General features: G+C 39.9%; 2 protein-coding genes across 2 annotated transcripts in view; one reads left to right on the top strand and one right to left on the bottom strand.

The window, feature by feature from the left end:
- LOC146635289 (Fc receptor-like protein 5) overlaps window positions 1-27,116 on the top strand; it is a 92,592-nt gene that overhangs the window by 6,959 nt on the left and 58,517 nt on the right. The gene's annotated exons all lie outside the window — the stretch shown is intronic.
- LOC146635292 (butyrophilin subfamily 2 member A1-like) lies at window positions 8,500-10,278 on the bottom strand. The gene is made up of 3 exons (XM_085346324.1): window positions 10,221-10,278; window positions 9,052-9,396; window positions 8,500-8,813 (listed from the first exon to the last, which is right to left on the bottom strand). The coding sequence occupies exons 1-3, from the start codon at window positions 10,276-10,278 to the stop codon at window positions 8,650-8,652; spliced, it is 567 nt and encodes a 188-aa protein (XP_085202450.1). The 3' UTR covers window positions 8,500-8,649.

The following is a 27,116-nucleotide window of genomic DNA, read 5'->3' as shown; positions in this document are numbered from 1 at the left end:
TTTATTAGCTTCTATATATATGTCTCAATAAAAACAAACTTCGATAATGCAGTAAGAGGCATGTGTGGCAGGTGAGACCTGAGTCTGGGAACCGCCCCTGGTGGGCGGAGCTGGTCTTTGCTTTTTTCATAAGCTCAGGTGTGGGCAATTAGGTATTCCTCAGCAAACCTGAAGCTGCCAGTGCTTGGTCCAAGTTGGGCAAGTTGGTGTTTTTAATTTCTTTCCATGAAAGCTTGATGCGGGTCCCCCTAATCTTCTGTTAGAACGGTAGGTTACACAACAATGTACCACTTGAGCTCTGGTTGTTGTGGCCGAGGTTTACAGTTATTTGCACACTTGTAGGTAGGAAACATTGCGTTCCCGTGAGAACAGTGTAGTGGACTTCACCGCCACTGACCCATGTTTATTAGGGTGTTTAGAGCATTTATGGATTATCGATGGTATGACCTGCGGTCTGGTTCAGACCATCCAAGAAAGTGTGCTTTAGTTTTGTCCAGTGAAATTGTTTTTGTTTTTTTTTGTTTTTCTTAATTCAATCTCTTACTTGATTTAATTAGATATGAGTGTCTCGGGATTACAACCATATGACCTATGAATGCAGAGTGCTAACCAAGCCAAATGTAATTACCTGATAATTTAGCACTCCACCTTGTAGTTCAAATATGATCACTTACGACGAAACGTTAGTGTTTAGGCTGCCAAAAGTGTCTTTCTTATTATTTCAGAACATGTCATAGCCCACACAGAGACCCCCTGAGCCAGATGGCTACAGCAGAGATCCTTTTCACAAGTCCAAATGCTACATTTATATCTATGTCCTAGTATGACTTAAGCAAATGCCGCTGATGCAGACACACAAATCGCGAACCGATATGCAACTCACATGTAGACACAGGCACGAGAAGGCAGGCAGACATCCAAATCCAGTAGTGTAACACAGATGTTACAGTGGGCATTTTCCACCTTCTGTAGATCTTCTGATCTCACACAGAATTAAGAAGAAACAAACAAAAAATCAGAACCTGCTTCTAATATCTTATCCTAAGCAAGTCAGATTAAGCAAAGCTGGAAAGTCACTGACTGAGGGAACATGACGGTTTACTACATCTACACTCTTCCCATTGAGAAACTGGAGGTTGAGTAAGGGTGTGAGTTGGTGTGAGGGGAAATCAAAGTAAACTGCTTCTGAGTGTCAAAACTTAATGACACAACAATGAAATATGTGCATTGAATAGGCCATTTTGGGGCATTCATCTATGTGTGCAGCATTTTTGCTGCAGCTTCCACAAAGGAAGAGCTAGTCTGGGTAATTTTGTCTGCTCTGATGTCAATAAGTTCAACTAAATTCATGTTTTTGATGTGTTTTCTTCTTTCTTTTAATTTACATCAAAGCCCAGTAACGCTATTTTGACTTTCCTGTTAGGCTCCAATCATCCAAGACAAGAGACTGGTCTGCAACTATCTGACAACTGCCCGTGGTGAGGTAAAAACCCGTCGTCCAGGTTGTGCTGTAGGTTTAAAATGATAGTGTAATAGCAGTGAAGCATGAAATTGGCAAACCACTACCTGCATCCTATTTGACCTGGTGCTGAAAACGAGCCAAATAAACCAAATAAAAAGCAAATCACTGTCTCAATAAGGACACTTCCTTTGATACACAATGTACTCTGCATACTTCCATGTACCCGTAAATTTTAACAGGGTAGTGTTGCCTCAACGCTGGAAGTTGTGCAGTTGCTGGAACTGTCCGTTGCAACATTGAAATTTCACTGTCATGCAAAATATTGGATTTTCTGAACATTTGAAGCCACAATCTACAACTTAACCTCACATGCTCCGAATTTGAATGAATGTCAACAATGGTACTGCCACACAGCTATAAATGCTGGCAATGACATTGGCCACTCGCGTAATAGACTCTACATAGATTTGCAGAAAAATTACAAATTAAAGCAAGACTCAACCAGAGTCAGGAGTCTTTTCACACACACAGTACTTGGAATTTAGGTCATTAAAGTGCTGGGTGCAGTCTGATTTTAAAAAAACAAAACAAAAAAAAAACCCTACTTCGGATGCATGTAGATGAATAGAGATACTTCACAGACACAAGACTAAAGGTCATTTTACAGCAGGATATAAGCGCTGGTTTTGATATAAACCAGGCTTAGGGAATTTCAGGCCACAAGAACCGGTTTCCTGCAGCTGTGTCCTTGAGCACAGCTGATTTAAATGGCTAAATTACCCCCTCAACATGTCTTGAAGTTCTCCAGAGGCCTGGTAATGAACTAATCATCGATTCAGGTGGGTTGGCCCAGGGTGAGATGTAAAACCTGCAGGACATCAGCTCTCGACGGAGTTCCCCACCCCTGATAGAAAGGGAATGTTGGCATGGTTTATATACCAGGCTGCAGTATTTGTAGAGAAGGTAAAACGATCACAGATGGGGTTAAATGATGCAGAAGTTCACATGATAAATCCAGTTTAATGCTATTATTTAGAACTACTGAGTAAGCACTGAAAAGGTCCAGTGGACCAGCTGGTGTGGTTCTTCTAATCAATTAGTCTTGCAGGAAATAGGCCTGGAAGATTTTAGATATGGAAACATTTCTTTTGGATAAAAAAGATTATTTTGAATAAAAATTAAAGAACCCAGATTTAAACTGAGGATCTCTCCATAATGAGGATATCTATGACATCTGTCTTCATCTAATCTGAGTGAATTTGGAGATCTCCAGCGTCTCATCCTTTTCACAGGGTTATTGAGGTTCATCAAATGACTGTGACTATCAGCCTCAAGGCAAGAAGATGAAGAGCAGGACTCACTACTGTCAGGAAGTGGAGGCTATAATTCACACAGGCTCACTAAAATGGGACACTAGAAGATTAGAAAAATATTGTCTGGTTTTAATGAGTTTCCAGTTTTCTGCAAAATTTGGATAGGAGGTCATGGCTCCACCCTGACCTGCATCAGTTCGGGCTGGTGGTGTAGTGGTGTGACACATTTTCCATTTTTGCACACTCTGCCTGAGTCTTGTTGCTGAGCATATCCATCTTTTTATGACAACACACCATGTCACAAAGCTGAAATCATTCCAAACCAGTTGCCTCAATCCAACAGAGCACCTTTGGGATCGTCATGGAGCGACAGATTTAGTCACTTAGTAGTTTGATATCAACAGATTTAAAGAGGGTAAAGAAACTATCAAAAGTAGAATTGTTGATAAGACCAGCGGAAGAACTACATTAAAGCTACACATTTTCCTTCGTTCTTTTGTTGGTTGAAGAAACTTTGAAGACATTTCGAAAATGTAAACTAATTAGAGGCAGTCTATTGTGCCAGTGCTGATATACTCATATGAAGCTTGTTCATCCATCCATCAGTCTCTCTTTAAAGAGAGAAGCCCAGACCTCCCTCTCCTCTTCCAGCAGACATGGATGTGCAGCCAACAAATGCGTTGCAGTCGTGTGATGCTTTTATATTAGTATGGACTAAATCCTCTGAGGAATGTTTCCACCAGCTTGTTAAAGCTATACTAGAATAAAGAAGGCAGTTTGTAAAGGAAAAGGGTTTCAGCTTATTACTATCAGATGTACCCAATAAAGTGGCCAGTGACTGGAAGCACTGTGTATAGGCATCAGTCACTGCTTAATAAAGGCCAGTAGGTGGCAGCAGAGGTGGTTCTACTCAGCACATGCCTGCTTTCACTTGACCTTTGACCCTTAGTTACAAGTCTTTACTCTTAAAGCTTTAAAGCTCTAAATCAGCAGTTCTCAAACTTTCCACAGTGAGTCCCACATCATAAACTATAATGGCTTTTGAACTACCGACATTAAAGTGCAGCAGTATTAGCCTGTTTAACACCACATACAGGAGACATGAGACAAGATTTATTTCTTTTATTAATGAAAGCACAAGCTCATCCATCACCTGTTCAAAAACACAAGAGCTATTTTATAATAGCTATCAACAAAGGCAAGAAACTGTTTGAATTAAACGAGAGTTGTTCTCAAACCATGTCCATACTACCATGGAGATGACGACTTTAGACCGAGATTATTTAGGGTTGTTTTTTTGTTTTGTTTTATAACTAAATTTTTAAAATAAATTTGCTTTGTCTTTTTAATATATGTTCTTCATGGGTTACCTGGTACTGACCTATGACCCCTCCAAATATCTTATTCGTGTTTTTTTTATGATTGATATGAACCGGGCCTGCACAACTTTGGATTGCAAAGTTTGGGTGAGAGGCCTTTGAGCCTCTCACATCAGCTCTAATGTTCTCTAACCTAAATGAGCCTGCTTTTCATCCACCCACACTCTGTCCTTCATGGGGAAAGGCTGGAGCCCTTCTCACAGTTTCTTTTCACGCGGTAAATTAAATCAATGACAAACATATTGGAATCCAATCTGCACTACTTCAGAAACATTTGTTTAGCAGGAAATGGTCTCTGGCTCCAGCATGTCTTTTGGCTTGTCTCCCTCCCCTCAGTCCCAAACCGCTCATGGCAGATGGAGGCCAAAGCCTGGGTGGTTCTGGATGTGTTTTTACTTATGAGGGAGTTTTTAGGGTTTCACTAATGTCAGAGTTCTTGCTGGGAATCATCTGATTACTGGAGTTTTCTCTGCTTTCTTTGTTTATGTGTATGCTTATGTGCACATGTGTATTTTTTACTTTATGTAACCCAGCTGGAGAAACTGGTTAATATGGGATCAATACCTTTATATGGTATTAGTTTAGTTATAGAATCATTCTTTTATTTGTTTTTTGTTTTTCTGTCACAAGAAGTGATGCTGTGAAAACAAATGTTTTATTTACACACTTCCTGCTGTGCCTAGCAGGAGCTTGTTGTGTGTTAACATTGTGAGAGTGTCCTACCCATTTGAGAAAACCTATTCTCTTAACTGAAGAGTATCACACTTTGGCAGGATGTACGTAATCAATGTTTTTTAGTAAACCTAAAACAACCATGGCTGCAGTAAAAGTCTGCTTGGGTGCACAAGAATTAATTAATGTTGAGGTATTTAAGTATTTGGGAGTGCTACTAGACTCTAAATTATCCTTTAAAAAACACATTAAAAAAAAGTAGTGAAAACTGTAAATGTTAATATACAGAACTTTAGACATATCCGCACATCATTAACAGACACAGCAGCGATTACATTCCTGCACTCTATGATACTGGCTCATATTGAATATTGTATTACAAGTTGGTCCTATACGAGCTCTGCTGCTATTGGGCCAATTGAAGTATGCTACAAAAGAGCATTGAAATTATTAGATAAAAAACCTTTTTCATATCACCATTGTCAAATTTTAGAAAAATACAAGTTTTTAAATTTTACTAATTTCAAATTATTTAAATCTGCCTGTCTAATATACAAAGTTATACATGGTCTGGCGCCTCCACCAATGAGTGATTTTATTAAACAAAAGTCTAGCAGTGTTGCCGGGTCTCGACTGACTCGAGCCACTGTTAGAGGTGATTGTGAACTGGCATTTAGACGGACCACCTTTTCACAGAATGCTCTGTCATATCAGGGAGTGAGCTTCTGGAATAGTCTTCCACTGTCAGTGAGGGAAAGTACAAGTCTACCCATCTTTAAGAGTCACTTAAAAGGGCGGCTGAGGGACACACAAACATGTAATCATGTTTAATAATCATGTTTAATATTGGACGGGAAAAAGAGTTAGTGTATTACAAAAAGGGAAACAACTGTTAGTGCAATGGGTGAACGCAATGTCACGACGGTCAGGGCATGTACAATACTGGGGTTTGTGCAATATAATTGATGTGTTTCCGTTATTGTTATCTATACTGTCCTCTGTGTCCACTCTCCTTGTCATTGTTTGTTCTAGTATAATGTGATCACTGTTTTTGTCCTTGTCACATGACCTGTAAATAGTGTCTCTGTATGTTTTTACTAACTTGTGGTTAACACCAACCTGCCAGAGGGTCTGCAGATGGAAATTAGCCCAAGGCTATAATCTGGCATATTTACATTTGTTAAAATGTTCATTAATATGTATTGCCCCTCTTTCTAAAAAAATAAATAAATAAAAAAAATGAAAATTGTAACTTGCAGTTATTTCATATGACTGCTGAAAGAAGTGATAGATCAGAGACTATAAACGTGTTTCTAAATACAGGTCAGGTATTTTAGTGAGCTATGAGCTCCATGAGGAAGGGCCAGTGTTTCAAATGTCTCTAGATGGCTGTTTCGGCTGCTGACAGCCTGCACTGCACTTCTCACAGTGCTTCGCAGGCTCCTGATGAGAGACATGAGGGGGAGAGCAGGGTTGAAAATGATAAACTACCAGTGAATTGTATATTTTAGAGCTTTACATTTGCTGCACTTGCAATTTCGCTCACTAAAGGAAAAAAAAAAAACAGTTTTCATAATGGATGCATCCACCCCACACGTTTCCCTTGCTAGATCTGCTGACTGTAGGTGAGAAGACCTGGGCAGCAAGTCAGGGAGCACTCAAAAATGTTGTCCTCCCTAAAAATTAAATGCTTATAAAACAGTTATGCTGTTTATTACTATACTATTCACTGTGTTTGCTGAGTTGAACTGTTGGATCCCTCTGTTTGTTGCTATTTATTGCAGGCCACATCCCGCGCAGGCTCCTCTCACCCACTGCTCGCAGAGGAGCCTAATGGCCTCATCTGAATATGATGCGGGTCTGGTTAAAGATTGCATGGGAACAAACTTGCCTTGTCAAATACATGACAGCATCTCACACAGTTTTATTTTAAAAGCTAAATATCACGATTGGGTCTGTGACTAAAGTGAGTGCAACAGTACAGACGTGGGAAGAAACTCACATTCCAGGGATAAATAGTTAGAATGAGGTGGTTAGTAAGCATCTGGCAGTAAACATTAGTGTGAACTGTGCTCTGTTCTTTCATCCTGCAGCTGCGCTGGTAGAAGAGAGTGAGGGGTGAAAAAGCGCCGTCCTCCAACAAGAGCATACCAAGCTCCAGCTTAGTGACGTGCAGAGCGAGACTCTGAGCCGCCCACGAGGGATCTGGATGGACCGCAGATGATGTCTGATAAAGTCAGGGAGTGTTTTCTGGGAATTCCAGTGTGTTTTTGAGTTAAGGTGGTCATTGGTGTGACTTTCGAATTGTTTCACAAATTGCGAACATTCACATGATTCTCCAAACATCACACACACAGGAAAAGTGTGTACTGCTGAGTTTCAAACTTTCCTCTAGCTCTGATTTAAAGTGACCAGTGTAAATATAATGTGCAAATTTCATTTGACTAACAATGACTTGTGCACACTCTGCATGGCAGCAATACTGCTTCGTAGGGTGATGCCAGTTCCTGACACATAAGAAAGCTGTGCATTAGATCCTAACTGAAAATTAAACACTTCTTTTTCTGTTGCACACTGAGTCACAAACTGCACTCAGCAACAGCCAGAGCTGCAGAGTGCACCCACATAGCATTAAAAGTTACAGGGTGATGAGCTAAATTCAACCTGAAAGAAACAGACAAACAAAAATGCATCAGGACTTTATTCTGTGGATGACTGACATGAAGCCTGATTATATACCAGATTTTTTTATAGCAGGGTAAAGATGTGTCACAATGAAATGAATGTTTGATGTTCAAAAAGGCACAAATACCTTCTTCTTCAGAAAGAAAGAAACCAAAACAGAAACAGCAGTGATGAAGATGATTTTCACATTTCTGCTTTTATTCTTTTATTGTGATTACGAGTTTTACATGCAAGCATTTTTTTTACTAAATAACAAGCAATGAAAGAGACACGTCACAGCAGTTGCTCATAAGTCCTCATTAGATTCATATTTTCCTTAAATTAATAATCTTCAATCTTTTGTGGCTCGTGAGTCTATTCATACCTGTGTACAATACAGTACTTGTAGATGGCAGTAGATGGCAGAGCTCCTGGCACTGCCAAAACGCACATGGTACATATATAATTAATGGAATTTCCCCCCAACCCCTATTCCAAAAGTTCAGTGATTAAAGTTTATCCTGTTAAGCCCCAACGAGGCTGCCTGAGCTTGCTCTTTGAAAATGACAAACCCAAAAGGAATGTAAACAATCTCGGTATCAAAACAAAGCTGGTGAACACTGGTGAGATCAATTTTACATTACATTATTAAAATGTATAAAAGTTCTTATTGTTGATTCTAATCTTCTGATCTCTGAAATTCACATTTCTGCTGCTGAACACAAACCAAGAGTGATGGTTGAGTCAGTCAAGTTAATTAATTTCACTTTAATCTGTTAACAAGCTGAAGCGATTTCCACATTGTCTCCATCAGGCTGTGTGACAGCAAAGCTTCAAGTGTATCAAGTTCAAGTTTCAGAGCAGCTATTAAAACAGAAGCACTGAGTTTTTGTTCAAGTTGAATATTTGAACACTGCAGCAAAGACATCCAGTGTAAAGAGCAGAACATTGTAATAATGCTGAGATTATTCAAAGTGATTCATAGTCAGAATTATATTGTGTGATCTGGATGAAGCAATAACTGGATAATAAATGATAAAACAGCAAAATTCGATGTTTTCTTTGCTCTCACACACTAGGTCAACAGTTAAACAAAAACCTATAACTGTCGGTGACATTTCACAAATCAGTTTCATTGTGAAGTTCCAGCTGTGTCTGTTCACTGACAACAAGTGGGAACAGCAGGAGACTGTTTAATGACAAGAGGTCTGAGACGAACTTCTTTTGCCTTTTTATGGTTTCTGTAGATCACAAATCCAGCAACAGCAGCAACAACGAGGGCAGCAGCAGCAACTACCACACCAACGATTAGTCCAACAGATCCTGCAGGTGAGAAACAGGTGTGAGGTGTCAGCTGTCAGGTAGGTGATGAGTGAAGAACAGAACAGAATCCATTTCCTCTTCAAACTGCTGTCAGACATTATCTACTGCACTCTGATCACATCACTCAGACCAGCTGCTTTCTACAAAGTCTCATCAACAACATCTTTAGAAACAAACATCAACAACCAGGAAGCAGCTTCACCTCTGATCACACACACACTCAACTCTACTCACTCACCTGGAGGATCAACACTCAGGGTGATGATGCTGATGAGCTTCAAACCAATTGTTCCTTTCTCAACGACACGACACTCGTATCTTCCAGTGTCATTAATCGTCACATTGTTCAGAATCAGAGACACGTCTCCATCCTTCATCTGTTTGTCCTTTAGATCCACCCGGTCCTTAAAACATGGATGCTGGTGCACTGAAGTTTTCCTCTCATCCCGATACAAAAAAACATAGTCATCTCCCAGGTCAGCTCTTCTCCACTCCACAGTCTGGATGTTTTTTCGAGCTTGACATGTCAAAGTGACGTTCCTTCCAGACTCAGCTGTGACGTTTTTCTGGCCTGAAAGAGAAACTATACAGAGCAGAGAGGTAAAGGTTTCAAACAGCTGTTTACTTCAACAGAAAGCATCAGGATCACTGGACATGGACTGTACAGTTAACACTTGGGTAGCAGCATTTGGGACAATATAATGTGTTTCAATGACAATCCAGGGAATTTTCCTTTAAATTTAACTGTTAAAAAGTGTTTTTTCTGGAAAAAAGGAAAAACAAGATTATTAGTAAATCGAGCAAAACATTCAGAATTTGATTGATTATTTAAAAAAAAAAAGAAAATCCACTGACCAGTTCGACAGAAGGCCTGACAAATCAAAGAAGACATGTAAAATGCCTGATTATTTGAGAATTATTTCTATGATCAGAACAACTAAAGAGGTTCGCAACCAAGAAACACCCTCGAGGATTTAAAACAGAGTTTAATTTGACTGTATTACCATTATAAACAGCATCTTTTGGTTTTAGACTTAATAATAATACTCCTCCTTCCTCGTGAGCGTTTTTGACTTTGTTAGACTTTGTGAAGTCGTTTGTCTCAACCATGGAAAAAGTCTGCAGCTGTGCACTTTAGTTATCTTCTTTCGGGGTTTTTGGTGCAGCTGAGCTGATTGTGATTTTCAACACTTTGAATCAATGTCTGCTTTGACTATAAGGGACTGTGTATAAAAATGTCAGTAACTCCGAAAGTCCTAAATTCCTTATTTAGTTAACTTTGATTTACTCCAGGTTTGTGTGGTTAAATTCTAATTGTACACAAACTCCACCTAAAACTTTTATTACTGATTACAGCCTATAACTTCACGCAGACTGATTAAAGTTGGTACACAGACCACAGCTTACCTTGAGAGGTACAACCCAGCAGGCACGCAGAAAGCAGAATCCAGATGAGTCCAGCCATTCTCTCCCTCCAGGACTCTCCAGATGGCGTGGAATGGACTCGGGCGCAGAACCAAAGACCAGAAGCTCCAAGTGATTTGCGAAAACAAAAACTGCTGAGACTGGAGTGGGGCTGGTGAGGGCACTGAAACATAGGAGAGGAAAATCAGAACAGTCCAAGGAGTTGTGAGTGTTTTCCCATTTGACAAGCTGGGATGGCTTACGTGTTTGCAGGCGGGGATTAGCTGGAGGCGAGGCGAGGTCCAGGCGAGTGCTGAGTCCAATATAGGTGTGCAGGGAGGCAGGCAGGTGAGAATGGCAGTTTGTCTGAAAAGGATTAAGCAGCAGCTGAATCCAGAAGCAAGGCTATGGCAGGGTTTGGAATGACGAGTCCAGGTACTGACTAGGAGACTAAGTAATGCACACTGATAAATACACAGGAACATGAGGCTGTGAACTAACTGAGGTTAGCAGACGATCTGGCAAAGACTCATTGTGTTGTGCGCTGCTCCTAAATACTGCCAGAATAATTGCCTGCAGCTGAGGAGCTGATGCTGTGGAAAGTTACTCAGGCTCGCTCACACAATGACAAACGTTGACTCTGAGAAGAGCTCCTTTGTTTTAATGTTTCCTTAGGAGGAGTTACTGGGAAGGATGGAGTGGGCGTGGGTAAAATATTAGCAACTCCATTTATTTCTTGTAATAACAAGTTTTTATTATACTGATTTATGCCTCTACAGTCCTTTTGCTTTTCTTTTTTTAAGGATTGTTACTTAGGTTACTGTTACATCTAGTAAATAAAGTGTCTTCAGATGTCTGCTGTTAATCTGATCTGGAATCAGTCCACAGTGAACAAACACACTGAGCAAAAGTGTAATCTGAACTAAAGTCAAATCTTTAAACTGAACCAAGAATCAAACTGCAGGAAAACCTGCTCACTGACCTTCTCTCACTTTAATCAGCACAGGGTGCGATAGACAGCAGTGATGATTTTTTATTTTTAGCCTGGCTCTCAGTCAGCTCAGAATAAATAGATTCAAATGTTGGATTATTAGCCTTCATTGTTGGTGTTTGTGCTCACAGGTACAAACTACCATCAGTCTGCACCATTAAACAGACACATAATGAACTTGCATATATATAAAGTTCTTTTCTGTCTCACTGACAGCTCAAAGTGCTGTTGACTAACCACACACTCATGCAGCAGCTTATTCTGTGCACTTCAAGCACCTCACCTACCTCACATACATGACCCACCTAGAATCACCAGTTAGCGACACATATTGTTCAAACGGAGGAAATACAAACCTCTTCTGTCATGTGAGAAAGTGTTAGTTTTTAGATGTACTAACACATATTTACATAAGAGTTTGTATAATGAAGTTGTGAAGAAAAGAGTCTGCTGTTAAAGAAACAGTTTATAACTGCATTACTCATCCTGACCTGCAGAGGCAGCAGTTAGTGCTGTCATTCACTTTAAAACAGTGTCGGAAAAAACATGGAAATACTGCTGTAAAGGTTTATTATTATCAGTGTTGGTCAAGTTACTTGAAAAAAGTAATCAGTAACTAATTACAGATTACTTCCCCAAGCCCGTTACATTACTGATTACTTATTTTCAAAAAGTAATTAATTACTTAGTTACTTTTTAAAAACACGATTTACAACCTGAATAGGTGATAAAGCGATAGATCTTTCAGCCCAATTCTACTTTTTCTGCATAATCCATCATACAAAATGTAATCAAATGAAAAAGTCTCTTTTTAAAACTTGTTTTATTAACTTTATGCATCAAAAAAAAAAATTAATTACATGCAACATTCTCTGACTTGAAGAAATTGGTTACCATTTAAACCTATTTTCTACACATTCCAGCACATAAAATGAAATATTTTTTGTGTTTACACTCAGTCTTTCAAATAGATGCAAGTAAAACACAGCAGAAAATAAATAAAGTCAAAGACTAGCGGTCCTTTTGCTCTATTTTCATCTGTAAAGCAGGAGTGGCGTAGGCGAAGGTTTGCCCTGGTGCAGGTGTGCTGCAGCGCTCAGTGGAAGAATCCGCGAGTTTGTCTGTGAATTTCCCATTACGACGTAGCGCACTCGGTGCTTGTTTAGGGGTTTTTTTGCTGTAAAAAGAAGTTTTCTTCAGCAGACACTAATGTTTTTTTCACTTTTTATGGAATCAAACTCAAAGTAAGGTCAGTACTTCCACGCTTTAAACGCTGCACGCTCATACTCTCTCCCGCACTCGATATATTATCCACTGTTGATCTGCACACAGCTGTTGTCACGAACGTCGCACTCGCTTACGTCACTGTCATGAGACATTCTCGCAAAAAAAATCACGGTTTTAGTAACGCAGCGTTCCTACGGGAAAATAACAGTAATCTAATTACCATTTTTGCAATAGTAATCCCTTACTTTACTCATTACTTGAAAAAAGTAATCAGATTACAGTGACACGTAACGCGTTACTGCCCATCTCTGATTATTATAGATGCATTGATTCTCAGTTCTTCTCAGATTTTTATTTGCTTAAAATTTGAAAAACACGCATCACTTTCACACCACTTCACAATTGTGTTGCTCTATAACAGAAAATCCCAATTAAAAACATTTAAGTTTGTGTTTGTAAGGCGACAAAATGTGTAAAAGTTCAGGGGTATGAATACTTTTTCATGGTACTGTATATGCAGGTATTTGTGTATAATGGTTTGTTTCATATGCCTGAAATAAAAGCTAATCATCACCTTGAGAGCATCTTGACGTCCCACAGTGGTCACACTAACTGATCAGCCTGCAGCTCAGATACACATCACTTTGCCTCATACACCTTCGATTACAGCTCCGTCTGCAGCCTCCTGTCTGATCTGTTCTGTTACAGGGTCTGTTACTGCTGCTGTCTTGTCATGCTGTTTTGTTTGTTATGTGATGCTTTTATAACGAACAGTACTTTGGGGTGTATTTGTTTTATGTAGATCTTTTATTAATGTGTGTAACGTTTTATGCTTTGTTTTATTGCTTTAGTGGAGGTGCGGCCGCTTGCTGAGGGGCTAGGCACGTGAGGTGGAATCCCCTTCCCGATGCATGTGAGTGTACACACCAGGCATAGGTAGATTGCACCATTTAGAGTTTAGTGTGAGTGACAGTGAGGTCTGCAGTGAAGTTACACGAGTGAGTAATTGGTGGCACCCTTGGGCACTCCTCCCCGTAGGTTGCCTCCTCAAGTGGCCGGTCTCCACTATTTTGTTTAGTTATTCTGTTATCATGCTGTGATTGTTTTAGGGTAGCATTGTGGGAGGGGGTCTGGTCATTTTAATCATCGTTTGTTAATAAAGTGTTTTAATTAACTATTTTGCCGTCTCAACCCTGCTACCCTAGGTGCCTTCCTGATTTTATAGTTATATGTCTTTAGTAGTTCCTCTTAATAAATTGAAATTTGTAAACTTCCTTTGTCTCACCTCTGCCGTTAATAATGAGTCTGTGGGCTTTGGTAGCCAGTGCAACACGTACATTGGCTAGAGAAATCTTTCCTGGGGTGTAACGCCCTCCCCCAGGTGGCGTTGTCAGTATCTTAGTTACCATCCCCGGTTATTCCTCATCGCGACATCACAATAATTTAACATATTTGAAAAAACAAAACTATTTATAAATATAATAAATAACTAAGTTTACTGACCTTGGTTTGCTGTGCAGCTCAGCACTGAGATCGGAACTGAAGAGAAATAAAACAGTTCATTGAGCCTGTGAGAGGAAAGCAATTTAGTTTTCTAAAGGTAACTAAGGAACATTAAACTCAACACATGTGGGTATTTATTTTATTTTGTTTTTACGCAGGCTGTGTTAAAAGGACAAGATGAAGGAAGAAAAAGATGGAGCAGGAAGTTTATTAGGCATTAGTAAATAAGTAAGTGTTAGAGAACGATGGCTCCACAGGCAAAACGGGCGAAGGAATCAGTGCACACACAACTACTTATCCACATTCCTGTATTAACATTAGGCAAATCTATCATGCAGCCCTGGTGCTTTCAGAGCTGCTCTGACCTCCAGTTGCCTCTGAAGGTGTTCGGTACTAACAGGCATAAATGTGTGGATGTGGGGAATTTTGAGGCCCAGTTAAGTTCAGCCTGTTTTCTTATGTTTTCCTATTCACGTGTAGGTTGTTGTTGTTGTTGTTTTCAAATGCAGGGTAAAGACAGACACTATGACCTGTATAACCTATTAAGCCAATAACCTATTAAGGTTTACTGCATGTTCTGTTGAGAGTCACATGAGTCAGATTTTCTATGTGGCAGTTTAGGAACGCCCAGTGAATCAACACACACAGATTCACTGGTTACATGTGCAGCTTTCCTTATCTAATAACACGAAGACACTCACTGCTTTTCTTTCTAATATAATTGACTCTTCCTAAAAATCCCTGAGAACTATTTAAATAATTTAAAAAAAACATTAATTTTAAAAAATAACATTGTGAAAAATGTTACAATGTAATTATTATTTTGACAGCTTCGTCTGTGGTTTTGGACAACACAGGATGGGACTTTAATAAACCAAAAGCATCAGTGAGCTTCAGCTGTCTTTTTCTCTGCTGCAGGTATTAACCACTCCATACACTTACCTATTTATTCTACTTCAATCACATCAACTTTGGAAAAAAAAAACCCACTGATTTGCATCCAAATATATTACATATTTAAAGCTTTATAACTAACATTTACGCACTTTAACACTTTGAGGAGTCGTGAGTCAGGGTTCAATATCGTGCAGTGTGACGTGCAGACTGGAGCAGCCCGATTGGTACTACCTGCTCTACTTCCTGAGCCTTTGGTGTTAAAGCTGGAAATGACTTTAATGTTTTGTTCATATTAACATGGACACTGTTTAACAGACAGCACACACAGCCTGAGCCACAACTTTACTCATTGGTGAGATTATTCTGTTCATGTGCTCTAACCTCACAAGAGGTGCTTTATATTGTAAGGTCTGGTTATGGGTGATGATATTCGTCCTAACAAGTGATTTAGCAGGCGTACCTAATATAGAGGCCAGTTAGTATATATCAACACTGGCAACCCTTCATTCCTCGATCATTTAGCCTTCCACTTTTATTTTATTGCTTGTTTATTATTGCATACACTCACCAATTACTTTAAACCTGTGCAATCAGTTTGTAACCTAACATACCCACAACTGACTGAGTGTAACATGTCTGCACATTTCAAGTAAATCTACGAGAGTCCTTCTTACTGTGTAATGGTATGGGTCCCTCTGTAGACCTGCTCTTTGTTCTCATGATGTTCTTAAGATAAATTCAGTCCAATCTAAATTTCTCTTGTCTTCTCCAATAATAACCCGACTAAAATACAGACACTCAAACAACCAGAGAGAATTTACTCACAGAACAGATGAAGCAGAAACATTTTCTTGATTGTTCCTCTCAGTATCTGCCCTTTCTCATCTGTTATCAGTGACAGCAAATAAAGCACATCCGCTTCCTCTCTGTATTTTTCTCCTTCTTTAAATAAAAGCCTGTGTCACAGCCATTTGGGTTATTTAAGTACTCACAGTTCTTGTTGGATCATTTCACCTATTCATTCTCACACCCACTCCTTCACACCCTGATGAACACAGCAGAGCTACTTCAGGTCCTCCTGTATCTCGCAAAAAGATACTGTGGTATGCAAACTGCAGCAGCCAGCAATCGAACCATGAACCACAAAGCGGTTGTGGCTCAGGAGGTGACTGACAGTCTGTTTTGTGTGGAGCTTCATGAATCAAAGATTCATTTGTGTTTTTATTTCTGTCGTCTGATTTTTGGAACACCGTTGTATCCTGGTACCTTTAATCTCCCTTTATAAAGCTCTCTGCAAGCTACCAACACCCACACACATTTACATGCACACACTAATGCTTACAGATACACATCATATATCTATGGCCTTTTAGTGACCTCAGACCTGATTTGGGGGTCACATGTCATCAAGTTTTCTTTTCTCCCTGAGGTAAGTCCAATCTCATTTGTTAAGTTAGTACATGTTCATGTTAGTGCATGGTTTGAGTACTCACATATCCCATCACTCTATGCTCTTATAAGGTGATCCCAATACCTGCTCTATAATAGTAAACTAATGTAGTAAGTGAATTAAAGCAAAGACTGTCTATAAATCAGAAATATTTTCTTCAGATATTCATGTAAATACAAAAAAATATTTAATTACTTCAGTTACTTATTCAGTTTATGCATACAAATATGATTTTAAGTAGAGTCCCATTATTCTCTTGAACTCAAAAATTAGAATAAAATAATAACATAAATATAATAAAAATCAATAGGAAGAAAGTTCCAGCAGAACCAGGCTCAGAGAGGGGCGGCCATCAGCTGTGAGCAGTTTGGGTGAGAGAAGGAAAACAGGATAAAGTCATGCTGTGAAAGAGAGACAGAGATAACAAGTACGATTCAATGCAGCGAGGTCTATTAATACATAGTGGGTGAGAAAGGTGACTGAATAAAAAACACTCAATACATCATGGGAATTCCCCAGCAGCCTACACCTATTGCAGCATAATTAAGATAAGATAAGATAAGATAACCTTTATTATATACATATATGTATATATGTGTACACATATATACATATACGTATATGTACACGTATATATATACATGTACATGTTTATATAGTTCTAGGCATTCCAGGATCCAGGTGTGGGGCATTGAGTCATAGGCGTTCTTGTAATCAATCCAGGCACTGGTCCTGCAGATTTCACCGATTTTTATTTTTAGAACATAACTCCCACGATAAACGAGGGTCCACTGTATCAGAATCAGCATGTTAAACATTTACCCAATAAATTTAAATTGCATGTAACTTAGTTACAAGATGTAGTTCAGTTAAGTATTATTCACACGTATATCATACGATTATGCCACTTCCTGTATGAGCACCTGTTGATGCATACTGCTTGTTGTAAGATTTAATCATTTTCATTAATGTGCCATGTCTGACTGCGTTTTGACCCATTGAGATAAGGCTAAGCAAAGGGTTATTCAAAGGTTGCCCCTCTGCAGATGGCCCTTAGTGAGAGTCCTGACCAGCCCCTGGCAGGACCTTGGCCTGTACCTGACCCTGCACCTGCTGTTTCTGACTGGAGGACAGGTGGAACGTTACCCAGCAGCAGGGGTAGTTAACGGGCACTATAGAGAGAGGATCCACCAGATCCACCACCTGTCCTTCTCTCCATGTCTGTGTGGCTTTGCTGTTTGTGCTACTCTACACCCCCGAGATTGCTTTGCTTGCTTTGCTATGTACTTTCTTGCTGTTCAGATGATTCAGTGTATTAAACTCTGTCTCAACAATTCTAATCTTTTCAGGGGGTCTTTTTCTTTAGTGAACTGATGTTAATCAGATCTAAATAAGCTGGATCTCCACATCATCCGTTAGATAAGGTTATCATGCTGGCTTCAAAATTTGCGACTCCACACAGTTTATATTAATCAGTTTATTTTGTACCTTGTGGTTCAGATGTGTCAAATATCAACACTGAATGTACCTGCAGATGTTTTTGATCACTCATTGAAAGTCCGTACAAACATTAGAGCTAATCACTTAGAACTGCCAGGAGGAGTCATTTTGAGCCATCACTCCTTTATCTCCCTACACTCAGTACTCCAAGCCCATCATGTCTGATGTTTCCCTGATGTCACCTTAATGTCACTGTTAGATTTTGTATTGTTGATTGTCATTTATGCTTAGAAATATTTAACCATGTATGCTTAGAGGTGTATAATTAATTGTGTAGTGATAGGATGTGTGATCTTTAACAGGCTACAAAGGCTTGGTGTGTATTCCACACCTACATCCTGGGAGCATGGGAAGAGGTCGTACCTTGTCTTATTGTTTTATGGTAGGATTAACGTAGCTACGTCTGTTCTAGTCTAAGTGCTTTTTTGTTTAGATGAACTGCTGGACTTCCTCACGGTGTTATCTAGGGTGAGGGGGGGGCTACCCTCTTCCTGACCAAGGATGTTTGCTTGTGTGCTTTTATGTTATATGACCCTTTGATCAGCCACACACACACACACACACACACACACACACACACACACACGGTACTCTTTGTTTGTATGTAGACGTCAAATCAATCAAAATGAAACCAATGAAACAAATAAGGTTTAATCTGAGGATCTCTCAATATTGAGGATATCTACACCATCTGTCATCATCTAATCTGAAAAAATATGGAGACCTCCAGCGTCTCATCCTTCCCACAGGGTTATTGAGGTTGATTAAATGATAATTGCCTGTATTTGTATAGTGTTTTACTTAGTCCCTATGGACCCCAAAGCATTTTACACACCCATTCACACACTGGTGATGGCAAGCTACATTGTAGCCACAGCTGCCCTGGGGCGCACTGACAGAGGCGAGGCTTCTGGACACTGGCGCCACCAGTAGGCAACGGGTGAAGTGTCTTGCCCAAGGACACAACAACCGAGACCGGGGCTCGAACCAGCAACCTTCCGATTACAAGACGAACTGCCAACTCTTGAGCCACAATCAGCCAGGTTATCACATAAATAACTGTGATCCTCAACTTCCAGGCAAGAAGAGGAAGTAGAAGTCGCTGCTGTGAAGAAATTGTACATAATAAAGTGGCCGGTGAGTGTAAGCGCCATGAACAGACATCATTCACTGCTTAGTAACGACCAGTAGGTGGCAGCAGAGGAGCTTCTATTTGCAAAGCACATGCAGGCCTTCACTTGACCTTTGACCTTTAGTTACAGGAAGGGAAACACTGTAACAGAATAATGTTTCTCTGAGAGAGGGAACAGATGGAAAATTTCACAATCATTTCTCTCACATGTAGTTCAGATGTGTTTCATCAGTCTATCGCAGGCTCACTACAGAGAAGCAAACAGCCATTCATGCTGTTAAATCAAAGTAAAAAGTACATGTTTTAGTTTAGTAGATGATAATGAAAAAAAATCACAGCACAAACAAGAACCAGAACGCAAGATGGACAACATCTGGCTATAAACAAGGACAAAATGCCATTCTTGTCTTCTTTGGGATTAAGTAAACAAGAGTTGCTTTTTGGAGGCCTTTGTTTTCCAGCCATGTGGAAGTCGACTTTACACCAAGATTATCTAGAAGTTTTTGTTTTTCTTTGTTTTTTCTGAATAATTTTAAAGCAGGGCCGTGTATCAAATAACGTAGATGTTAAAAGTGTCTGCTGTTACAGCTTGGAGTGCAAAGTGCTTTGAGTGTTAGGTGAGAGTAAAATATGGTTTATGCAGCCTGCATTCTGTGAGTTCACAATCCATTTACCATGGACTGAACTGGGGGAGAGTCGGGCAAAGAGAACACTACATAAATAAATTTACCAACCAATAGCTGGGCAGACCAGTGTTGTATCAGTCAATGTCAATTATATTTCTATAGCACATTTAAAAGCAACAAAGTTGACCAAACTAGTTAGTTAATGAACAAGAGAAAACAAATACAGAAAACAAGACGTGAGATGACACAAATACAATGTATTTAACATAAAAACAAACATAAAACAAACCCGATGGTTCTCAGACTGAACTCAGATTAAAGCCGACATAAAAAAGTGAGTTTTAAGACAGAATTTGAAAGGCTGGATAGATTCTGAATTACCAATATTAAGTTATTCCAGAGTCTAAGCACTGCAGCTGCGATATGAAATTGCCATAATAAATGATCCTGCGAAGGCCCAAATTCCTCTCTGCTTTAAACCAGACCTGAGTTGTAATAAGATCATCTGGCTCAATGATCTCAGTGCTCCTGCGGAGTTATATTTGCTGAGGAGCTTGCTTTTATTACTGGGCGCAATACATTTGGCACCAGAAGAATATTTAACGTCCAAAAGTGGCTGAATGCTGCATGTTGTCAATGAAGTAACAGAGTCATCCTGGAACTTGCTCAGTATGGTTCAACATCACACCACTGGAGCAACCTGTAACATGTGTGTCACTGCAAGTTTTTGTTAGTTTTTTCCCCCTTTCCCCCCAAAATGATGAACATGCCCATTTGTTTCCAGGAAAAATACTTGAGAAATACTGTGTGAACTTTACTGTTCTGACCCAGCCCTGTGTTTCCTGACTCTTCTCCGAATCAGCTAATGATTCAGACGTTTGGGCCTCGGTGCGTTGCTCATAGCTCTACTGCACCACTACTACTGCTTCTCTGAGCCACACTACAAAGGTGTTGCTGCTTCTTCTTTTTGTCTTTGTTTTCCTTTTTCTGTTGCTGACTTTGACCTTTAAAATGTAACTTGCTGAGTCTTAAGTAGAAAGTATATCAGTTTTAGAAATGAAACAGACATAACTGACTTCAATCTCTGGTGACCCAGAAAGTTTCAAACTTTGTGTCATCAGTCACAAGACGAGACACAAACCTTCAAAGTCAAACAGAAAACACAAACGACACAAACGGGGACACGAACAGAATACCGGGAGAGGACACAGGTAGGGATAATAGAAAAACTAAACACAAGACTTGAACCCTAAGAACTAATACAAAATGGAAAAAAAATAATAACAACAAACTCAAAACTCTTTTCCAGCGACCCAGGACCTCGACAGCTCTAAAACAGAGGTGTCAAACTTAAGTTTTAACTTCTTTTCTTCTCATATTAGGTTTAAAAGTGCAGTGAAACTTCTGTACAGTGACAGAAAAAAGGAATTTCCCTTATCTGGCAGTCATTAAAGCTGGCTGTGTGTGGCTCACGATGCAATTTAACGCTTGCAATCATTGTCAGGAAACCATTTGTATGACCTGAACAACATCTCTGAAGTTTAACCCTTTAAGACCTACCATAGAACCAAGTCCGCCAGAGCTTATATTATATTTTTACATGCTGTGGAGCCATTTTTGGGAGCATTTCAAGTTGCTATACATCAATACAACCATTATAGCCCAGATTTTAATAATATGTATTCATTAAGTGCATGGTAATTACATAAATTGCAAAAAAAGTGCAATAAACTACAAAAAAATTGAAAATCGTTTTTGCTTTTTTAACATATATTTCTAGTTAGAGAAATTTAGGAGGCTTATCCCTCAAAACTGTAAATACAAAAAAGTTGCACAAAATAGTTTCCCACCACAGGAAATTTATTTTGAGTGTCTTCATAGTTTTATTTTTGAAATACACCAATTTTTATATACTGCAGGAAAAACAAAAACAAATATTATACTGCAAATTTGCAAAAAAGCAGCATCTGCATCAAAATAAACTATTTCCAGCAGTGCAATATGAGTCCTAAGCATCCCAGAAACGACACAGAAAGTCATAAAGTCAAAGATAACTTTTAAAAACACCAGTATAGGCCCTGAGGCCCTGATGGTAAAAAAAACTACATTTCCGCGAAAATGACGTCACTTCCGGCTTCGGGCAGGTAATGGCGGACATGCAAAAGTTCGCGCTGACGTCTATTCCAACGTAGGAAGTGTTTTGAACAGCTGATTGGATCGGCAAAGCGTGTTTCTGGAACATTATGTTTTTGTTGCTGCAAGTGCTTTTTATGCAGTTTTTGCAAAGCTATATGTGGAAGGAAACCGTGACCTAGCACAAGCTGATGGCATAAGATGTAAGTACAACTCCTCCGGTTTCATATGCAAAAAAAATTATTGTGCTAGCTTACGTGGTTGCAGAGCTACCGGGATTTAAAAATAGTTACGCAAAACAGAGCGTGCCCGCTCCGACCGGCTCTAAAGGGTTAATGGACCTTGTTGGTAATTAGTACCTTTTGATATATTTGCTGGGTGAAATTCCCCAGGCAGTGCAGTATTCATTCTTCCTGTGTATTTTCAAAGCTTCAAACATATAAATATGTCACGGCCCAGAGGATCAGCAGGTCACTGATCAGTAGTTTTCTCTCTCTCATGGCAGGTTCACGACCTCGGCCCACCTGGGCCTCATTAGTGCAGGGAGTAACTACTATACATCGCTGGATCGTTTTGTGTGACTCGCATCACTGCAGCCCACTTCTGAGCAAGTCTACTCAGGCATCTCAGCGCATTCCTTCTTCTTGCGTTCCCCGAGGGGCATTCCTGTTTTGAGAGTGTTTGGAGAGACACTGATCGTGAGAGTGCCTGAAGAAGAGCAAGTGGTTTTTTTTCCCCGCCCTGGATTCCCCAGAGCCTTTTCCCTATCACCGCTCTGTATATATCACTTCCCCTGCACAACTCGTATATACACCTGGTGGGACTGTAATAAAATGGCGAACCGTGACAAAATTATCATAATTCTTTCTCTTTCTCATCAAACATTCCTTTGTGTTCCCACAAATGATGTTTTTGGTTGTGACACAGGAAAGAGGACTGAAACACAGCTGAAATGAGTGAATCGCACAGGGAGGAGGACTACACATTCCTAAAAACAACTGTTTCAGTTGTTCAAGGATGCCAAATGTGACACCAGACACATAATATTTGATGGGCGAGTTTATTTCTTAGACTTGTACATCATCAGTGTTGTTTATTAACACCAGCCCTGCCTGTATATGTTTTTGTTTGTCTAAGATGAACTGAGCAATAACATGCACAAAAGATTGCAGATGATCCTATTTGAAACTCATATCTGGAAATTTTATTACTATTATTTTTAACTTGTTATAAGGTTCAATGAACACGATCTCAGCCATGGTTCAGGCTCTAAAGGGATCACTTTAAAACTCTGTCTTTTGTCTTCTGGCCGACGCAGACAGACACAGAATATTTTATTTCCTATTTTATATGTCAACACTGATTTACTGATATGAAGCTTGTCCATCCATCCATCACGGTCTCTTATAAAGCAGAGCTCCCTCTCTTGTTCACAGATGCATGCTATGGAGCCTGATTCCAATTTGCTCTCTTGGAGTTTGGAAAACTTTCCAGCTATTTATTTTTTTAAGAGTAAAATCCCGAGGAACAGCCACAGCTCATCTACGACGTGTCAAGGCAGATCTCTGACTGGCTGATGGCCGCCCCTCCCTCAGCCTGGTGGGTTGAGGTTTTTGCATAACAACAGGGATCATTTGTTTCTGTTTATTTAGCATGCACAACATTTGTAGTCGCCTTCTGCACAGGGGAAGTCCACACACACTGTGTGGTACCACTTTCCACAGAAGGTGCAATCTGCAAGATTGAATGAGATTGTCAGAGTCATTGTCTGACTGTTTATTGCTAATCACTGTGTAACTGCTGTGAATTCACAGTAACTGCCATCTCCTTACAAATCTTCATTGGATTAACCACACTTATACAGACTGTATATAACTACCAACTCTCCAGCCATGTTGATGGATTGCCTATATTGGCTGGAAATATTCATTTCCAGGGAAAAGACACAGACAGACGATGCTTACAGGATGTGATGTGACAACACTAATGAAATATTGACGAAAGGCGTATTTTATTGTTATGGAAAAAGAGAATATCAAAATCATGATGACCAATTGGAGTGGTGATTTCTATGACTTTGTGTATATAATTTGGAATTTTTTACAAATGTAGGCCAATAAGGAATATATGATATCATTTCATTCATTTCAAAGGTTTATTTGCATGACGCACAAACAGACACAATTGAAAGGTACAAATGTGTTGTGCACTTGGCCAGAGGTGGCGCTGGTTGACTCGACTCCATGTTAGTGCACAAAGTAAACTGCTCGCTTTAGTTGTGAAGCAAAAACGCTGAAACCGGAGAAATAAAACGTGCGAGGGGAACGATAATGACGACAAGAGTCTCCCGATCGTTTACTCTTGCTGTCTTGTGAACAACATCGGCGTGGTATTACTGGTTTGCTGTTTTCGCGATCGCGTCGCGCATGAGGATATCACCAGGTCGCCACATTTTTAAACATTTTGTTGTTCAACAGCATCAAGTCTGACGGAGTGTGTTTGAGACAACCTCACAAGTGTCACAGATGACACATTTGGCGTTTTTTTGCTGGTTTGTCGGTAGCGGCTCCTGAAACGCAAGTCTGCCACACATCTGTTCGACCAATGCCAGTTGATCTGGAACACCGGATTCATACGCTGCAGAGAACATGTTTGTAAAGCCCATCCTCCTAAATTTTTCATGTTCATTATTATTCAAGTGTGTTTCTTGTAAGTATTCTATCTGTGCTCAATCTTTCTTCATTTTAGTCAAAATTCTACTTTGCTTAACAGGATTGTGAGCCCGTTCACATTAAAGGATATAACCTTAATTCCCTTAGTGCTCATTTTTCCAAAATAAAGTATCCAAACTTAAGTAACTTATCGACTGGTAAACTCCCTCTAAAAACCCGAGCAATGAACAACAACAACTGTCCAAAACCAGACAAATTAAAAAAAAACCAAAAAAAACCAACGTGATTCCAAGGTTGGGGTCAGTCCTATCAGACCCTGGCACATAAATCCCATAAACAGGGGGAAACCTCCCCTGGCTGAAGGGCAAGGGCCCCTGATAACTCCTTTAAGATGCATTTCTCCACAGTCTCTAAAGCAATCTTAATCATCTAGTAAGGGGAAAGTATTTGTTATCTCACCCACTTCGACAGAACAGTATATCTCCAGAGGGAACGCGGGGTTCCCTCTCAGTTCCTCACTGCTCCCAGAGCCCGGTGTGCTCTCTCGATACCAAGCTCTGTGCCCTGGGGGAGGTCGAGGCATTCCGTCAATACTTTTTCCACAAAAACTGGCATTGAAGACCCCTCCGCTCCTTTGGGGACATCTTCCATCTTCGCGATATGGGTTTCTGCTTCGGTTATCCTATTATTGGCTCTGACCAAGTCTGGAACTCTCTTCGAAAGTCCCGTAGTTCTTCCAGTATCGTGGTCAAAGCCAAGCCTTCGTCCATGTTAGCCCTAGCATTGGCTTCATGTCGAGGTGGCGATGCCGCTGCCGAAAACCCTTCGTTTACGCGTTCTTCTGCCGATCCTTTCTGTTTATCTCTTTTCCCCATGTTCACCCCGCTTATATCTCTACTATCTATTAAAAATTGGTAATAATTATGACACTTCACGGGGTGAACGAATTAATTATGAGAGAGCTACTCGTTAGACTGCCATGCGTTGGGATGACGTCACCGGAAAAACCTCATAATAACACCGGCAGCTACAGTTTTAATGTCACGTAAGCTCTGATGTCCTCTGACCCAGATGAGTCATCTTACATCCATCTTCCTTCCTTCGTGGTAAAGTGCTGGAGCCTAAGACCCCATTATGCGATGTTGCCTGTGTCATGGGTGTTGCGTGCCAATTTTGATATCATGTCATGTAAAACGATGTTTGTGGCACCTCCAAGGTGCATTGCATCGAATATATGATTGTGTCGGTTTTGACCTACAGCTAAATGATACTTTAGATCAGGAGCTCAGACACATACAGTCACACAGAGGGAGATGTTGTCTGTGTGGCGACACCTTCCTGCGCCTTATACCCGCCTCCTGCAGGTATAAATATCAGGGACTGTCAGACTGGTTGCGGTGGTGAACAAAGTAACCATTACAGCAGATATACCTTAACCCAGATGCCACAGAGCGAGAGTCAGGATACAGTCTAGACAGGTCACCAGCTTGACACAGGGCTGATGCAGAGAAACAGACAACCACACACTCATATTCAAACCACACTAACAACAACTGAGAGCCTAGACAGGAAGAACACGCAATCTCCATCCAGAAAGGCCCAGGAGAGGTTTCTTCCCCCCAATGTTAAGAAAAAGCTATTTTGAATTTAAAAGGGATGTAATTCCCCCTCTTTACACTGAGCCAAATTATAATAAAAAAATTTTTGCACTGTGTGCAGTTTATGACAGGGATTTAGTCATTAACTGCGGACAGAGCCGGCAGTCCAGTCTGTGCTAGAGCTGATTTGTCACCCTGCCACACAGATGCTGGATGAGTCACAGGGTGATGAGTTAAAGTCCGCCTGAAAGAAAAAGACTGGCAAACAACAGAAATACTTCAGGACTTTATTCTGTGTGAAAACGGACATGAAGCCTGATTGTATACTTGATTTTTATAGCAGAGATAAATAAAAGTGTCACAATGAAACAACTGCTTGACATTCAAAAAAATACACAAAATGTTTTAAAATATAAACAAATGGTAAATACACAAAGATCCTCTTAAGAAAAAACAAAGCTGAAAACCAGAAACGCTGTGATGACGAGTGTTTCAGATGAGTAGTGCACCATAAATAAAGATTATAAGGATAATGACTAAAGCCTTTCCACCCTTATTTATTATATTATGTTTGGATATTGGGTTTTTTTTTTTTTTTTTTGCACCATTGTGGTCTTGCTATGAAGTTTAAAAGTGGGATTAATAGTTTAGCAAGTTGTGTCAATCTTACAGTCACAGTTTAAAGTATCAGGAAAGCAGCTCTTATTTCATTTTACTCAACATGGTAACATTTGCTGAAGGCCAACATAGATTCATGTGGGAATACGTTTCACATGTGCAAGCATAAATCGAGCCCAGCTCGAAGGTTACAGCATCACTAACATGAAAACTGAGCATCACATTTTGACATGAGTGCGCATGTATATGTGCATGTATGTATAAATGTTTTTACATTTGATTCTGGTCTCTGCTGAACAACCTCCAAGAATGACCGTTGAATCAGTCAAATTAATTTCACTTCACACTTGATCTACTGACAAACTAAAGCAATTTCCTGATAAAGTGCTGAGTTCAAGTGTGAGACACTAATCTGCAGCCATAACATTAGTAATAAATAGAAGCACCCTGTTTTTGTTAAAATTGGAACTTATGAACAACGGCAAATGGTGACACTTCATAATTAATTTCTTTGTGAAGTCCCTGGTGTCTGTCCCCCTGTTCACTGACATC

Source organism: Diplotaxodon limnothrissa, linkage group LG3 (genome assembly GCF_057381915.1).
Source record: "Diplotaxodon limnothrissa isolate DT_005_m linkage group LG3, D_limnothrissa_male_GT1.1, whole genome shotgun sequence".
In the NCBI taxonomy this organism is placed as follows: domain Eukaryota; kingdom Metazoa; phylum Chordata; class Actinopteri; order Cichliformes; family Cichlidae; genus Diplotaxodon; species Diplotaxodon limnothrissa.
This window is presented reverse-complemented; position numbering and strand designations above follow the sequence as displayed.

What these genes read in the sequence shown, in the direction of transcription:
- LOC146635292 (XM_085346324.1), bottom strand. Translation starts at nt 10,278, where the DNA reads ATGGCTGGACTCATCTGGATTCTGCTTTCTGCGTGCCTGCTGGGTTGT. An exon ending in GCTGGGTTGTACCTCTCAAG is followed by an intron (nt 9,397 to 10,220) that starts GTAAGCTGTGGT and finishes TGCTCTGTATAG; the next exon opens with TTTCTCTTTCAGGCCAGAAA. An exon ending in CCTGAGTGTTGATCCTCCAG is followed by an intron (nt 8,814 to 9,051) that starts GTGAGTGAGTAG and finishes TCTCACCTGCAG; the next exon opens with GATCTGTTGGACTAATCGTT.